Here is an 18,666-nt window from a genome sequence, read left to right as displayed (position 1 = left end):
GGAACTGAAGAGTTAAATTTCAAAAAGAGCCGCCCCCTCTCCTTCCTTCACTCCCTGAGGATGGGTCATCCCCCTGCTGAGTGAGATAAGTCGCCCTACCCACATTGCTGAGATACTAGAGTGCACTTATGCTTTGCTGATGTAACTCCGCGCCAAAAGTAACTGTGCACCATTTGAATCAGCCAATCATGTGTAACCGAGCAAAATCCCCTGACTTTCCCTATATAACCCCCTGCTTTAGAGGCTCTTGGTCGGCTCCTCTATCTCCTGCGTGAGATGCGTGTCTGCCCGAGACCTCGGTGTCGGCCTGAGATCTCCTTAACAAAACTACCTCTTGTTGTTTCATCAAGATCGGCTAGTCGAGTTTCCTGGGGCACGCCGCCATCCCGAAACTGGAGCGAGATTCTCCCCGTTTTGGGGTTCTTTCAGAACAGTGGGGGGGGGGTGGGGGCTGGGGGTGGACCAGGAGGGGAATAAAATCTGGAGTGTAAAAGTGAATAAATAAATAAATAAATAAATAACTCATAACCAAACAAAAACAAACAAAAAAAAAAAGACTGAAAATTCTTTTCTCAACACATAGAGACCCACATACATAAAGGCATTGTCCAAATACTTAACGACTTACTATGTCTGCAAGATCATGTCATGAAGTATAAAACCAGACTATTGTGGGAAACACCTTCATAGGGTAGTAGGCTATAAATAACGTTCGTAAACAGCGACCTAGGATAGCCCCACTCTTTCCAAGCCAACAGATGGAAAGGTTGTACTTTTAAGGCAGATGCCCTAAAAGTCAAGCCCTCTTTGAGCGGCACGGTCGTGTTGCTTTGCTGCCACGCAAAGCAGGAAAGTGCGGCGGGCGGGGCGGTTAGAAAGTCCTCGCCCCGCCCCTTGCCCACGCCCCGCTCCGGCACTTGGAGGCGTGAGCAAGCTGGGACCCAGCGCTGGGCGCCAATTAACACCCACTCCCCGTCGCTGGTACCATGGAGGCGGCGGCATGTACGGAAATCGAACCGGAGGATGGCGACAGCAGCTGCGAGGATGTGTGTTTCATGGACAAAGGCCTGCACAGGTAGCAGCCGCCACCTGGTCGGACCTCGGATTGGCAGGCTTCGGGGTTGGGGGGTGGTTGGGGGGTAGCGGATTCCTCGTATCCTCCCAGCACATCCTGGGCCTCTTCCCTCTTCCCCCAGCATAGCCTGGGGTTCCTCTCTCCTCCCAGCGTGGCCAGGGACTCCTCTCTGCCCTCTCTTAGCACCGCCTGGGGGCTCCTCCTCTCTGTTCTCCCTGCACCGCCCGGGGCTCCACTCTATCCTCCCAGAACGTCTTGGAGCTCCTCCCTGTCCTCCCAGCGCGGCCCTGGCCTCCTCCCTGCCGAACTAGGAATTCCTCCAGACTCACTGCGGAAGCCGGGGTTCTTCTTATCCTCTCCGCAGATCCTGGGGTGTCTTTCTTTCCCTCACCCATGGGAGCCTCCTGTTCTTTCTTAACCCCCTGCCGTGCCCAGGCTTCCTCCTTCCCCTCGTCTCAGCCCCACTTTCGCTCACTCTTGCTGTTCCTCTTCCTGGTCTCCTTTCCTGAGCCTGAGAAGTGGCCCTAGGGCTTGCATCCCAAGCTAGCAGCACAGCAAGCCTTTTCTGTACCCTGCTTACACCTCTTACCTCAATTCTCATCCGTTTTTTAAGTTCTTTTACTAAGGCATAATCCAATATCCATATACTTGTTGTAGGTACCAAATGTAACTCTTTTAGCTGATCCTGTTTTATGTTGCCCAGACCATTCAGTGTTTTTTCTGGCCCCTTGATTTTCCATATTCTTTGAGCCCAGTTTACCAGTTCAACCTAGACCCTTTCTTGAGTTTCACTGGACAGCTAGCTATTTCTGAGATCCAGGCATTTCCATTACAGTAGTCTCTGTGTCTTTGGGGAGGTACCTGCTCCATTCCGTCTGAACCCTGGTATTTATAATATAATGAAAACAGCTTAGTTCCAGTCCTGATCTAAGGGTTGCCAATGAAGAGGTTTTTCAAAAGAATGCTTACATTTATATTTAATAATGGTTAGCACTTCGAGGATGATGTCTATGTGAATGTTTATGTGTTAATACTCATCACCACAGCAATTAGGCAAGATCGTTTTTTTCTACTAAGCAATGAATCTAAGAATTTATATTTTAGATACATTATATAATTTGACAGTGCAACTAGTGAACAATTAAATTCAACGTAAAACAGATTGCAATTAACAGCGTATAGTAATAGCACAAAATCTGTCCTTAAATAATTCTGTAAATGATAGAAGCTAGATAATCGGGAAATACTTTAGACAGCTTTAGAAATTGGTGTTTTGAGGTTTGCAAATGTGTCCGGCAACTTTATACTAGCCAGCACAAAAGTCTACCACAGATGCCCTTAACATTGTGTGTACTGTTCAAACTACTTTTAGCACCTCTGAACAACACACTATAGTTCTTTGGAAATAATGTTCTATTCAGCAAGTTTAACTTATAAGTGGTTATTTAGGGAGTAAAGAGATGATTTCTGTTTAGAGGAAATGCATTCCAACTTGCAGTTAGAGAGGACCTGAGCCTTTCCACTGAGAAGAGCAATAATTAGTGAGTTTTTGTTTTTGTTTTGTTTTTTATTATTATTATTATTTTTTGGAAATCAATTACATTCTCACTAACTAGCTATCATTGGCAGTAAAGAAAAAAAAGTTATAAACTCATGCATAAGATCCAGATTCATGTCAGGTCACTCTTGGTCTGTTTAACTGTCATAACCATACACCAACCACTTAAGAGTTTGAAAATTAAGAAAGAAAATACCTTTAAAGCTTGCAGTTGCTCATTTTTAGCTACCAGAAGAGGGTCAGTTTTCTCTAAGAATGCTCCTCTTAATAAGCCTGCCAAACTCTAGTAGAAGGCTGCACATGCAAGGATATTTGGTCAGTACACATTGGTCTTGATAAGGACACAAGTTGGGTAGGAAAGGAAGGGAGTCTAAGACAGATTTTTTTTTCTGAAGTGAGTAGAGCAAATATTCATTATAGTTACCTACTTAATTCTATTTGGTTATGCTTCTAAATATGTTTTTATGTTTTCTTTTATGATATATCAGAGTTATCTTTAGATTCCTCCCTTCATGCCATCAATTTGCATTGTAATAACATCTCCAAGATCACATCCATTGACCACATTTGGAACCTGCGACATTTGGATCTGTCATCCAATCAAATAAGTCAAATTGAAGGCCTGAACACACTGACAAAGCTATGCACTTTAAACTTGTCCTGCAATTTGATCACAAGAGTGGAAGGTTTGTAAACAATTACATGGGGCATTTTCTGTGAGGAGAAAGAAAAAGTAAAAAATAAAATTATGTGTGTATTTTCTTCCAATGAATGGAATTAATAGAATCATAAACTTTTGAAAATTGACCCTAAAACTACAAATGCATTTTTTCCATAAAACCAAATAAATAACTCCCCAAATGGCAGTTGATTTCACTATCAATGTGAAACAGTGCTGATTCTTTATTTAAACCTTATAAAGGCTATGTACTTTCTCCCTCTTTTTTAGGACTCGAAGCACTGGTAAATCTGATTAGACTGAATTTGTCTTATAATCACATAAGTGATCTCAGCGGTAAGTAGATTCGTTCATATTTCCATAATGCTGAAGCTTTGTAGGCTCTGAGGACTTAGCTCACTGTTGGAAAACTACGTCAAATGATAATAATGACCAAGTGTTTTATCTGAGTTTTATCTAAAGTTTTATCTAAAACTTTTGTTGCTGCCAAAATAATACCTGAATAAAACAGAAATGAAGGCAACTCTGATCAGTAGCAGAAAAAGCTAAAGTGAGGAAAGCTTACTTTAGGAGGGTTCTGCTTAAGCTTCAATGATTATGTACTGTACTCACATAGTAAGGGGCAGTAGAAGATCAGATGTGAAGAAAGCTTTGGTGCCCTCCTACACGGCTACTGGTAACCAGATGCGACTATTGACTTGAAATTTGACTGGTGGTACAAGGCACTGAGTATTTAATTAAATATTAATTTAAATATAAAAACAACTAGTGACTACTACATTATAGAATATAGATATGGACATTTCCAGGAACTTGTATCTTAAAAGTTAAAATCAGTTTTTCATGTGCTCTGCATTTCTAAGAAGATTTTGAAATTATTATCTTTTATGAAAGTGATATAACTGATTTACAATTTTTAGAATTACTTGTTAGAAGTAACAGAATTTTACTAATTATCCTCATATGCTGTTTCTTTGCCTTAAAACATTTTTTTTCCTGTTGCAGGGTTGATCCCCCTTCATGGACTAAAGTATAAACTTAGATATATTGACCTACATAGTAATTATATAGATAGCATCCATCACTTACTTCAGTGTACAGTAGGATTACACTTCCTAACCAATCTTATTTTAGAGAAAGATGGAGAAGGTAATCCTATCTGTCTTGTACCAGGTATGAAATAGTTAATTAAATGCATTTCTAATACTTAAATATGAAAGCATTTATTTTCTGAAGTTATGATCCCTTTATTTTACTCTTAAGATTTCCATGTGTCTGTGTGTGTGTGTGTGTGTCTGTGTGTGTGTGTCTGTGTGTGTGTGTGTGTGTGTGTGTGTGTGTGTGTGTAAACACACACACATGTGTATGTTTAGGGAAACATAAAGAATTTATTGGAAAACTAAATTGCTTCTATGTTTAAAGTGTGTAGGATTCCCTCCCTTCTCCCTCCCTCCCTCCTTTCTTTCTTCTCTTCTTTTTTCCCTAAGACAGTATCTCTTACACCCTAGGCTGGCTTCAAATTTGATGTGTAGTACAGGATAAGCATAAACCTCCCTCTGGAGTCCTGGGATCATGGTCATACACCTCTATGCCCAGCTAAGTGGTGCTACGAATTGAACCCAAGGTACCATCGGAATTGTCCCCAGGTATCATGCACTGAGGCAAACACTTTACTAGGTTAGCTGCATCCCCAGCAGGGTACATAGGTTAGTGGTATTATTTAGATAGTTTATATATTTGATGGTGAATATTTCACATTTTTATTACTATGGTTTTGTCTTAGTTGGGGTTTTACTGCTGTGAAGGGACACCATGATCATGGCAACATTTCCTTGCTTTTCTTTCTCTTAATATAGGCAGGGATTCAAAGATTGCATTTAATTGGGACCGGCTTATAGCTCAGAGGTTTAGTCCATTATACTCATGGCATGAAGAATGGTGGCATGCAGGTAGACATGGTGCTGGAGATAGAGCTGAGAGTTCTACATCTAGATCCATAGGCAGCAGGAAGAGAATGTGAGCCACACAGGGTCAGCTTGAGCGTATGAAACCTCAAAGCCCAGCTCCTAGTGACACACTTCTGCTAATAAAGCCACACCTACCCCAATAAGATCATACCTCTTGATAGTGCCAATCCCTATGAACCTATAGTGGTCCATAGGGATTTTATTTTTATTCAAACCACCGCAGTTAGATTCTAGTATTATAATATTATGTCACCATGAAAAGAGAAAATAGAATATTTCTATCCACTATAGCTGGTCCTTTATCCCCAGCTATACTAAGAGAAACAAAAGCAAGTATAATTTATGTAAAAACTAACACCACCCTTTATCCTACATATATACTTAAAAATAGCATGCCTATATATTAATGTGTATGACATCTAGGAGATTGCACAGTAACTCCTGGTAACAGGACTTAAAAGCAGGAAGTGAGTATTGGGGAATCTCTGATTTGTAGCTTTTGAGGTTTATACAATGTGAATTCATTAATGTGTCTTGAGCGCTTAAACTTACAAGTCCATTTCCCAGCAACCATATGGTGGCTCACAATTATACATAACTGCACTTCCAGGAAATCTAATGTCCCCTTTTTTATAGTCACCAAGCATTCATGTGGCACATACATGCAGAGGCAACACTCAAATGAATAAAATAAATCTTTTATAAAAATGTTCTGTCCTTGGTTTTGTAGGTCACACTCTTTTTTTTTCAACCACTTAGTTGATCCTTTTGAGAAATAATTAGTATTGAAGTTACTCAAGTGGTTAATGAGATAATATAACTTTCCACCAAGCCTGATGCCCTGAGTTCAGTTCCTGGGATCCCCATGGTTAAAGAAGACAAATGATTCCCACAAGTTGTCCATTGATCTACACACATTAAAAGAAGGAGGAATTGGCAGCAGCTCTCTGCTCCCAGACCCCGTGGGAGAGAGACCCAACCGCCTGGTCAGGTGGGCACTCCTGAGGCTGCAGAGCGGAAGAGACCACCAACACTGCCCACCCCTGCCCACATCCCTGGCCCAAGAGGAAACTGTATAAGGCCTCTGGGCTCCCGTGGGGGAGGGCCCAAGAGCGGCAGGACCCCTGCCTGAGACACCACAGGAACCTGAAGGAAAAAGACCGGATAAACAGTTCTCTGCACCCAAATCCAGTGGGAGGGAGAGCTAAACATTCAGAGAGGCAGACAAGCCTGGGAAACCAGAAGAGACTGCTCTCTGCACATACATCTCGGACGCCACAGGAAAACACCAAAGGCCATCTGGAACCCTGATGCACTGAAGCTCCCGGAAAGGGCGGTGCAGATCTTCCTGGTTGCTGCCGCCACAGAGAGCCCGAGGGCAGCACCCCGCGAGCAAACTTGAGCCTCAGGACCACAGGTAAGACCAACTTTTCTGCTGCAAGTCACCTGCCTGGTGAACTCAAGACACAGGCCCACAGGAACAGCAGAAGACCTGTAGAGAGGAAAAACTACACGCCCGAAAGCAGAACACTCTGTCCCTATAACTGACTGAAAGAGAGGAAAACAGGTCTACAGCAGTCCTGACACACAGGCTTATAGGACAGTCTAGCCACTGTCAGAAATAGCAGAACAAAGTAACACTAGAGATAATCTGATGGCAAGAGGCAAGCGCAGGAACCCAAGCAACAGAAACCAAGACTGCATGGCATCATCGGAGCCCAATTCTCCCACTAAAACAAATGTGGAATATCCAAACACACCAGAAAAGCAAGATCTAGTTTCAAAATCATATTTGATCATGATGCTGGAGGACTTCAAGAAAGACGTGAAGAACGACCTTAGAGAAACACAGGAAAACATTAATAAACAAGTAGAAGCCTACAGAAAGGAATCGCAAAAATCCCTGAAAGAATTCCAGGAAAACATAAATAAACAAGTAGAAGCCCATAGAGAGGAGTCACAAAAATCCCTGAAAGAATTCCAGGAAAACACAATCAAACAGTTGAAGGAATTAAAAATGGAAATAGAAGCAATCAAGAAAGAACACATGGAAACAACCCTGGATATAGAAAACCAAAGGAAGAGAAAAGGAGCTGTAGATACAAGCTTCACCAACAGAATACAAGAGATGGAAGAGAGAATCTCAGGAGCAGAAGATTCCATAGAAATCATTGACTCAACAGTCAAAGATAATGTAAACTGGAAAAAGCTACTGGTCCAAAACATACAGGAAATCCAGGACTCAATGAGAAGATCAAACCTAAGGATAATAGGTATAGAAGAGAGTGAAGACTCCCAGCTCAAAGGACCAGTAAATATCTTCAACAAAATTATAGAAGAAAACTTCCCTAACCTAAAAAAAGAGATACCCATAGGCATACAAGAAGCCTACAGAACTCCAAATAGATTGGACCAGAAAAGAAACACCTCCCGTCACATAATAGTCAAAACACCAAACGCACAAAATAAAGAAAGAATGTTAAAAGCAGTAAGGGAAAAATGTCAAGTAACATGTAAAGGCAGACCTATCAGAATCACACCAGACGTCTCGCCAGAAACTATAAAGGCCAGAAGATCCTGGACTGATGTCATACAGACCCTAAGAGAACACAATGCCAGCCCAGGTTACTGTATCCTGCAAAACTCTCAATTAACATACATGGAGAAACCAAGTTATTCCATGACAAAACCAAATTTACACAATATCTTTCTACAAATCCAGCACTACAAAGGATAATAAATGGTAAAGCCCAAAATAAGGAGGCAAGCTATACCCTAGAAGAAGCAAGAAACTAATCGTCTTGGCAACAAAACAAAGAAAATGAAAGCACACAAACATAATGTCACATCCAAATATGAATATAATGGGAAGCAATAATCACTATTCCTTAATATCTCTCAACATCAATGGCCTCAATTCCCCATTAAAAACAAATAGATTAACAAACTGGATACACAATGAGGACCCTGCATTCTGCTGCCTACAGGAAACACACCTCAGAGACAAAGACAGACACTACCTCAGAGTGAAAGGCTGGAAAACAACTTTCCAAGCCAATGGTCAGAAGAAGCAAGCTGGAGTAGCCATTCTAATATCAAATAAAATCAATTTCCAACTAAAAGTCATCAAAAAAGATAAGGAAGGACACTTCATATTCATCAAAGGAAAAATCCACCAAGATGAACTCTCAATCCTAAATATCTATGCCCCAAATACAAGGGCACCTACATACGTAAAAGAAACCTTACTAAAGCTCAAAACATACATTGCACCTCACACAATAATAGTGGGAGATTTCAACACCAACTCTCATCAATGGACAGATCATGGAAACAGAAATTAAACAGAGATGTAGACAGACTAAGAGATGTCATGAGCCAAATGGACTTAACGGATATTTATAGAACATTCTATCCTAAAGCAGAAGGATATACCTTCTTCTCAGCTCCTCATGGTACTTTCTCCAAAATTGACCATATAATTGGTCAAAAAACGGGCCTCAACAGGTAGAGAAAAATAGAAATAATCCCATGCGTGCTACCGGACCACCACGGCCTAAAACTGGTCTTCAATAACAATAACGGAAGAATGCCCACATATACGTGGAAATTGAACAATGCTCTACTCAATGATAACCTGGTCAAGGAAGAAATAAAGAAAGAAATTAAAAACTTTTTAGAATTTAATGAAAATGAAGGTACAACATACCCAAACTTATGGGACACAATGAAAGCTGTGCTAAGAGGAAAACACATAGCGCTGAGTGCCTGCAGAAAGAAACAGGAAAGAGCATATGTCAGCAGCTTGACAGCACACCTAAAAGCTCTAGAACAAAAAGAAGCAAATACACCCAGGAGGAGTAGAAGGCAGGAAATAATCAAACTCAGAGCTGAAATCAACCAAGTAGAAACAAAAAGGACCATAGAAAGAATCAACAGAACCAAACGTTGTTTCTTTGAGAAAATCAACAAGATAGATAAACCCTTAGCCAGACTAACGAGAGGACACAGAGAGTGCGTGCAAATTAACAAAATCAGAAATGAAAAGGGAGACATAACTACAGATTCAGAGGAAATTCAAAAAATCATCAGATCTTACTATAAAAGCCTATATTGAACAAAACTTGAAAATCTTCAGGAAATGGACAATTTCCTAGACAGATACCAGGTACCGAAGTTAAATCAGGAACAGATAAACCAGTTAAACAACCCCATAACTCCTAAGGAAATAGAAGCAGTCATTAAAGGTCTCCCAACCAAAAAGAGCCTAGGTCCAGATGGGTTTAGTGCAGAATTCTATCAAACCTTCATGGAAGACCTCATACCAATATTATCCAAACTATTCCACAAAATTGAAACAGAAGGAGCACTACCGAATACCTTCTACGAAGCCACAATTACACTTATACCTAAACCACACAAAGACACAACAAAGAAAGAGAACTTCAGACCCATTTCCCCTATGAATATAGACGCAAAAATACTCAATAAAATTCTGGCAAACCAAATTCAAGAGCACATCAAAACAATCATCCACCATGATCAAGTAGGCTTCATCCCAGGCATGCAGGGATGGTTTAATATACGGAAAACCATCAACGTGATACATTATATAAACAAACTGAAAGAACAAAACCACATGATCATTTCATTAGATGCTGAGAAAGCATTTGACAAAATTCAACACCCCTTCATGATAAAAGTCCTTGAAAGAATAGGAATTCAAGGTCCATACCTAAACATAGTAAAAGCCATATACAGCAAAGCAGTTGCTAACATTAAACTAAATGGAGAGAAACTTGAAGCACTCCCACTAAAATCAGGGACTAGACAAGGCTGCCCACTCTCTCCCTACTTATTCAATATAGTTCTTGAAGTGCTAGCCAGAGCAATCAGACAACAAAAGGAGATCAAGGGGATACAGATCGGAAAAGAAGAGGTCAAAATATCACTATTTGCAGATGACATGATAGTATATTTAAGTGATCCCAAAAGTTCCACCAGAGAACTACTAAAGCTGATAAACAACTTCAGCAAAGTGGCTGGGTATAAAATTAACTCAAATCAGTTGCCTTCCTCTATACAAAAGAGAAACAAGCCGAGAAAGAAATTAGGGAAACGACACCCTTCATAATAGACCCAAATAATATAAAGTACCTCGGTGTGACTTTAACCAAGCAAGTAAAAGATCTGTACAATAAGAACTTCAAGACACTGAGGAAAGAAATTGAAGAAGACCTCAGAAGATGGAAAGATCTCCCATGCTCATGGATTGGCAGGATTAATATAGTAAAAATGGCCATTTTACCAAAAGCAATCTACAGATTCAATGCAATCCCCATCAAAATACCAATCCAATTCTTCAAAGAGTTAGACAGAACAATTTGCAAATTCATCTGGAATAACAAAAAACCCAGGATAGCTAAAGCTATCCTCAACAATAAAAGGACTTCAGGGGGAATCACAATCCCTGAACTCAAGCAGTATTACAGAGCAATAGTGATAAAAACTGCATGGTATTGGTACAGAGACAGACAGATAGACCCATGGAATAGAATTGAAGACCCAGAAATGAACCCACACACATATGGTCACTTGATTTTTGACAAAGGAGCCAAAACCATCCAATGGAAAAAAGATAGCATTTTCAGCAAATGATGCTGGTTCAACTGGAGGGCAACATGTAGAAGAATGCAGATCGATCCATGCTTATCACCCTGTACAAAGCTAAAGTCCAAGTGGATCAAGGACCTCCACATCAAACCAGAAACACTCAAACTAATAGAAGAAAAACTAGGGAAGCATCTGGAACACATGGGCACTGGAAAAAATTTCCTGAACAAAACACCAATGGCTTACGCTCTAAGATCAAGAATCGACAAATGGGATCTCATAAAACTGCAAAGCTTCTGTAAGGCAAAGGACACTGTGGTTAGGACAAAACAGCAACCAACAGATTGGGAAAAGATCTTTACCAATCCTACAACAGATAGAGACCTTATATCCAAAATATACAAAGAACTCAAGAAGTTAGACCGCAGGGAAACAAATAACCCTATTAAAAAATGGGGTTCAGAGGTAAACAAAGAATTCACAGCAGAGCAATGCCGAATGGCTGAGAAACACCTAAAGAAATGTTCAACATCTTTAGTCATAAGGGAAATGCAAATCAAAACAACACTGAGATTTCACCTCACACCAGTGAGAATGGCTAAGATCAAAAACTCAAGTGACAGCAGATGCTGGCGAGGATGTGGAGAAAGAGGAACACTCCTCCATTGTTGGTGGGATTGCAGACTGGTAAAACCATTCTGGAAATCAGTCTGGAGGTTCCTCAGAAAATTGGACATTGAACTGCCTGAGGATCCAGCTACTCCTCTCTTGGGCATATACCCAAAAGATGCCTCAACATATAAAAGAGACACGTGCTCCACTATGTTCATCGCAGCCTTATTTATAATAGCCAGAAACTGGAAAGAACCCAGATGCCCTTCAACAGAGGAATGGATACAGAAAATGTGGTACATCTACACAATGGAATATTACTCAGCTATCAAAAACAACGAATTTATGAAATTCATAGGCAAATGGTTGGAACTTGAAAATATCATCCTGAGTGAGCTAACCCAATCACAGAAAGACATACATGGTATGCACTCATTGATATGTGGCTATTAGCCCAAATGCTTGAATTACCCTAGATCCCTAGAACAAACGAAACTCAAGACGGATGATCAAAATGTGAATGCTTCACTCCTTCTTTAAATGAGGAAAAAGAATACCCTTGGCAGGGAAGGGAGAGGCAAAGGTTAAAACAGAGACTGAAGGAACACCCATTCAGAGCCTGCCCCACATGTGTCCCATACATATACAGCCACCCAATTAGACAAGATGGATGAAGCAAAGAAGTGCAGGCCGACAGGAGCCGGATGTAGATGCTCCTTAGAGACACAGCCAGAATACAGCAAATACAGAGGCGAATGCCAGCAGCAAACCACTGAACTGAGAATAGGACCCCCGTTGAAGGAATCAGAGAAAGAACTGGAAGAGCTTGAAGGGGCTCGAGACCCCATATGCACAACAATGCCAAGCAACCAGAGCTTCCAGGGACTAAGCCACTACCTAAAGACTGTACATGGACTGATCCTGGACTCTGACCTCATAGGTAGCAATGAATATCCTAGTAAGAGCACCAGTGGAAGGGGAAGCCCTGGGCCCTGCTAAGACTGAACCGCCAGTGAACTAGACTTTGGGGGGGAGGGCGGCAATGGGGGGAGGGTTGGGAGGGGAACACCCATAAGGAAGGGGAGGGGGGAGGGTGATGTTTGCCCGGATACCGGGAAAGGGAATAACACTCGAAATGTATATAAGAAATACTCAAGTTAATAAAAAAATGTAATTAAAAAAAAGATAAAAAAAAGAGGGAGGAATTGAATGAATCATTAGAGAGAGGGCTTGATGGTTAAGAGCACTGGCTGCTCTTCCAGAAAATCTGGGTCATTGGTTTCATAACAATGTAAAGGTAATTTGACAGATTTCTCATTTAATTGTTCTTTAGTGAATATATTTTTATTTAATACATGACATATTACATATCCTAATATTAATGATGAGTAATTAAGAAGAAAAAGTGAGCTCTTTCACTAATGTCTCACTATGGGGAATTCTGCCACTCACATCACAATTCTAATTCATTTATGATTGTCATATTAAACTAAGCAAAAGCTCTGTTTATCATCCTTCTCAGAGTAGAATTCTGTTGGTTTCATGCATTTATAATCCTGACATAATTTTTCACACTTATGGTTCAGTGATCTGGCTTTATCAGGAATGGTGCTTGGGATAAGGCAGGACCGCTTTGCCTCTTCTGTATTTACTGACTGCATGTTGAAGATGTTGAGTTCATAATGTTTATTCTCAGTTTATTAGTACATCATGGGACTGATATTCAGGCAATATACCTAGTAGCTTGGTTGGTTTTAGACATAATCTCTTAAAGTATTTATGCTTTGATTTTGAACTCTTTGTTTCCCAGGGTACCGAGCAATCATTCTCCAGACTTTACCACACCCGAGAATCTTAGACTGCAAGAATATATTTGGTGAGCCAGTAAGTTTGGAAGAGATAAACTCATCACACCTACAATGCTTCGAAGGTCTTTTGGATAATTTAGTTTCTTCTGATTCCCCCCTGAATATAAGTGAAGATGAGGTAAAGTATTAATGGTTTTCTAAGAGAAATGATAGCGTCAAGAGTTAATGAATCAGAATATGAACTTTAAAGGACTTTGGTTTGTTTCTGTGTCATAGGTCGTTGATAATATGTCAGCACCACCAATAGATGTGTTGCCTCCTTTGGAGGAATTTACAAGTGCACCAGAAGAAAATGTTTTGACCTCACTTTTATCTGCGTGTTCAGCTGAACCAGAAAAAAATAATCATGAAAACAATTTTCAAAATGAGATGAAACTTCAGAAATTAGATGATCAAATCCTACAGCTGTTCAACGAAGTAATGTATTTTATTGAAGAAAAAGTAGTTAAGAATATAAAGTAGAAATTGTACATAAGGTGACCAACCAGAAACATCATATTGACTGTATCTGTATTTTTTCTTTACAAAAATAGAATTATGTACAGTAACAGTGGCAGAAAACAACGGGAGATGGTTTTCACTCATTTTCTTTGTTGCCTTCCTTCATGGGTGTCAGTACCTGTATTGCAATAGTACTTTCTTGTTTTCTATATGTGATATCAGTTCATAGACATTTGACTAGTGTTTCCATGGCAGCTGAATGACACTACTATAATGCTACCATTCAGGATTTGAATTGGATGTGTGTTTTGAATCCTCTTGGCTGGATACCCACATGTGCAGTTCCTCATCCCTAGATTGATTTGGAGGCCTGCCAGATTTTTCAGAGTTGCTGCTGTGTTCTGTGTCCCTAATGACAGTTGATGGGAGATCTAGGTTTTTTTCTTCCTTAGTTGCTTTAGTTTTTTAAGATGAGTTCTTAATATGTAACACAGATGACCTTGACGTCCTGCCTCTGCTTCTAGAATTCTGGGATTACAGTAATATACCACCATACTTAACTCTGATTTGTCTTTTTCATTATAAACCTTCCTAGTGAACACTTGGAAGCTGAATGTTATGAATGTTTGCATGCTATTATTTAGCACTAATTTGATTTGACTTGAACTCTAATTTTGTCTGTTAGGTATCAATTCATATTTCATTTGCTTTTAGAAACTGCCTTTTATTCCCTTGGTTTTCAGCCCAAACGTCTTAACCTTGTATACCTGGCAGTCAAAATTTCTCCATAGTAAACTGATAGTCTCAGATAGAAGCATGGTCTCATTCTGGTTTATTTTTGCTAAATTAGTCTTAGCATTTTTTTCCCACTTCTGAAGTCTTTAAAATAGTTTTATCTTTTCCTGGTTTTGTTTTCTTTTTATTTTCCCAGATTTGAGTTGCTAAAAACTTTTCCCCCTTTTTCTCTTGTGCCAGAGCTGGATGTCTTGTCTTCAGTTTCAAAGATACATAATTTATAAATCTTTAATCTTATAGAGTATCTTAATATTTAAGAAGGCATTAAATTTTAATTAGTTATTCTGAGCAGAACTTTTAACAGACTTCCTTTCTCTTTTTATGTTCTAGACTAATAATTCCTTAATAGATAATGTTCCTGAGAAAGACCTCAGACCAAAAAGAGACACAGATATAACTTCTGAAAGTGACTATGGAAACAGAAAAAAGTGCAGCAGAAAAGTTTCCAGAAGAACAAAAATCCCATACTATACCAGAACTATTCAAAGTATTAAGCACCACAATAAAAACAATGGTGCTTTTGTAAGGTACTTGGCTTTGGTCTTAGTAGTCCAAATAAAGCACACAGGTAGGGGTAACTGACTGGCTTCCCCCTTGCTGTTTCATGATGATAAACTTCTCAGTTTATTGACATCAAAGATTTTTTTTTCCTTCTTACCCTGGGAGCTCAGATTTGGACTACTATTGGCCTCCCATATCCTATATTTCTGCATCCATGGATTCAACCAACCTCTGATCAAATGAAATCAAAGAATTACATCTTTACTAATATGAACTATTTACTAGTTTTAAAGTTATTGCTTCTCATTGAACTTTTCTTGTCATTTCTTAAATATAGAGTATAATAAATTAGCTTTTTAGGTATCATGTCAGATATTGTATTGGATATTGAAATTTGTCTAAACACTTTAATATATACTCAAATGTGTTATGTATAAAAATACTATGCCATTTTATATAATGAAGGGAGCATTTAGAGATTTTGGTGTCTGTACTTGGTTCTACACCCAATCCCCGAAGGAACTTGAGAACTGTATACTCATAAAAGATGGCTTTCTCTTTGAGAAATTAATGTATAATATCAAACAAAAGGCCACTATACTACTTGCAGGAAGTAGGAAGTAAATCTGATACACTTGTGTTTTATTGGCTAATTTCTACTCTATCTGTAGGCAGATCTTGCTGGGAGGCCAAGGCCTAGTTAAACAGTAAACTAAGCTAGGATCAGAGGCAAACAAAATGATTATTTTTGATATGCAGATGTAGAAATCTAATGTCTATTTTCATAGCTGGGGTATCAACCATGAGCAATTAAGAAAAGACTGTACCTCAGAGTAGGTACAATCCACATTTTACCTGCATGATTCTTTTTTAAATGTACTCATTGGTTATTTCAATTCTTCATAGTAATCCATGTATAAAATTCCATGTGATAAAAAAAAAAACATTTAGTACTTTTTAGTTAGGACATGCCCAAGAATTTCTTTTTATTCTGACTACTGATAGAATCCGTTTACTCTGGTTTATTGTGTCAATTTTAAGCTTTCAAGTGCCATAGGGTAATTAAATCATCCTTTTCAAATTCTTCTATTATATGATCATAGTGCATTTCATCTTGCATCTGTTGAACACTACACAATAAAATCATTATCTCTTGAAACTCTAAATAGTGAATTAGAAAAGCTCATCCCTTATAAAATTCATGAATTACTTTTCCAAGTTAATTATTACCTTACTTAATACATTTTTTGTTAAAATAATTATTTATTGTATTGGTATGGGTGTTTTGTCTGCATATATGTCTACACTGTATCCTGATGCCTGCTAATGACAGAAGAGGGCATCAGGTCCTCTGGGACTGGGTTACAGATGGTTATGAGCTGCCATGTGAATGCTAGGAATGAACCCAGTTTCCCTGGAATGCCAGTGATTTTTACCACTGAGCGACTTCTCCAGTTCCTTAATTTTAAATACCAGATATGTGGCTACAGGTGTTTGTATTGAAAAACATAAACTGTACTTTTGATTATTTCCTGCCTTTTATTCTTTGCAGTTGTAATCGTAAAATGAGACAGCCTTACTTGAGAGATTTATATGTAAGATCATCGTTAGTAAACTGTAATAACTTAAGAGAAGTAGATGAGCAGAAGAATGGCATGATTAAAGTAGACAAAAGTGCTTCGAGCGACAGCACTTACCGGGTATGGTTTAGAAAATTAAGAAAACTGAATCTTAGATTTAAGAATAAAGTCCTAGAAAGTTAACCAATTTTTCATGAGCAATAAATGTTTGTAGTTTAGTCAGAGTGATGAAAATTGGCTAATTTTACCCTTCCTAGTTTCCATATTTTGTGTGATATCACTGCTGTTAACATTTGCTAGATCAATTGAAATGATGTTTTATTGGGAAAATCTCAGTTCCTATTTCCCAAGCCATAGTTCCTACTTTGAGAGAAATAAAAAAGTAAATCTCTATGTTTTCTCAGAAAAGTATTCTTTATACTGTCGTGTTAGTTTTCCTGAAACCCAGTTTTGGAAAAGGATGCAGAGATGCTGAAATTATTTTACAAATTCAAGACTTGCTGAATATATTAATTTGCTTGTCCTCATTTTACATGTTAGAGAACTGGTTATTGTATTCTACTATATACTGTAAAAAATATAATCTAACAATAGGTTTGCCTTCTATAATAATCATGACAGTACCAGCTAATGTTCATTTGAAATGATTATGTACCCAACAATATCCACTCTCTTCTGTGCGCTTTACGTCCATACTGTAATTCTCATTGTAACTTTTTACAATAAGTTACTGTAAAATAAATGAAACAACTCAGGCGGTGAGAAGTTTGCTGACTTTTTCCAAATTTTGAAGCATTGCTGTTTTCTTTAGTCCCTTGTGGAACAGTTAGACCAAGAGAGAGAGATGAGGTGGAAAGCGGAGCAAACGGAAAAGAAACTTATGGACTATATTGATGAGCTACATAAGCAAGCAAATGAGAAGAAAGATGTTCACAGCCAGGCAATCATTACCACAGATAGGTAAGGCAAAGATATGGCTCAAATCCTTCAGAAGAGAGGAGGGGAGGACCTTGATCAGCGGGGCCAAGAACACTGACAGAATCAACTAACTAGCTCAGAGAGGCTTACAGAGGCTGCACTGACAACCAGAGAGCCTGTATAAATGTGAGGTAGGTACTCTGCATATGGAACCTAGCTGTGAGACACGTTTCCTCCCACTGGGTTACCTTGTCTAGCCTCGATATGAGGGAGACGCCTAGAACTTTCTTTCTGAAACTTGAAATGCTCTGTTTGGTTGATATATCCCTGGGAGGCCTGCCTTTTTCAGAAGAGTGAATGGAGGGAGGGGCACTGTGGGGAAAGAAAGGAGGATAAACCAGTGCTCTGGATATATGAGATAAATTAAGAAAAGTAGGGAAAAATAGGAGTCTAAAGGTGTCTCTCAGAACACGAAAATTACTAGACTTGGAATAGGAATGCCTTGGTTTAAAATAGTGATAGTTAGGAAAATGAATATATGTGACTTTCATTTGATTTGAAGATTTAGTGCTTTGAAGGGGTAACATGCTTTGTACAATGCTGAATTTGTAAAAAGGGCTGGCGTTGGCAAATTTCTCTTTAAGGTTTATGAATCCTAGTCTCTTTAACATAATCATTTCCTGTGTTAGCTTTGGTACTATGTAGGTCAAGTTCCTTAATTCTTTCTTATTTTTTTCTTGTCTATTCAGTCTCCTATTTGCCTAAGGAGTTTTTCACTCCAGTACATTCTTATTACATTGTGTAAAGATACATTGTAGTAACCCCCTCCACTTTGATTTCAATAGTTAAGTTATCCCTTTCTTCAAATGGTTATTGTTTTTCCTCAGAGTTATTTTCTGATTCTGTTTTTTCTTATTTTTAGAGGAACACTAGGTCTCCAGACTTGGTATTGGTCATAAGTAGGATCTGGAAGTTTTAGTTCAGTTTTGTGTCTATAGACAGGATAATTCTTCTTACAAGATCTCATGTGAATATGAAATTGAGGGAAACAGTTTCCCA

General features: G+C 38.9%; 1 protein-coding gene across 2 annotated transcripts; it reads left to right on the top strand.

Annotated features, from left to right (window-relative positions):
- The first annotated feature begins 967 nt into the window (after nt 1-967).
- LOC134478919 (leucine-rich repeat and coiled-coil domain-containing protein 1-like) lies at nt 968-17,685 on the top strand. 2 transcript variants are annotated; one of them, XM_087636457.1, is made up of 9 exons: nt 968-1,075; nt 3,122-3,319; nt 3,583-3,648; nt 4,318-4,485; nt 13,315-13,490; nt 13,589-13,789; nt 14,939-15,135; nt 16,662-16,809; nt 17,501-17,685. In XM_087636457.1, exons 1-9 carry the CDS (start codon nt 1,024-1,026, stop codon nt 17,651-17,653), a joined length of 1,359 nt encoding a protein of 452 aa, XP_087492583.1. In that variant the 5' UTR covers nt 968-1,023; the 3' UTR covers nt 17,654-17,685. The 2 variants fall into 2 exon arrangements, with proteins under 2 accessions (XP_087492583.1, XP_087492585.1); XM_087636459.1 differs by lacking the exon at nt 17,501-17,685 and having other exon boundaries at nt 14,939-15,176; nt 16,662-17,451.
- Nucleotides 17,686-18,666: the final 981 nt, after the last annotated feature.

This window comes from Rattus norvegicus, chromosome 2 (assembly GCF_021556685.1).
Source record: "Rattus norvegicus strain SHRSP/BbbUtx chromosome 2, alternate assembly SHRSP_T2T, whole genome shotgun sequence".
Lineage (NCBI taxonomy): Eukaryota > Metazoa > Chordata > Mammalia > Rodentia > Muridae > Rattus > Rattus norvegicus.
The sequence above is the reverse complement of the archived record's forward strand: the minus strand, read 5'-3'. Positions and strand labels throughout refer to the sequence as shown.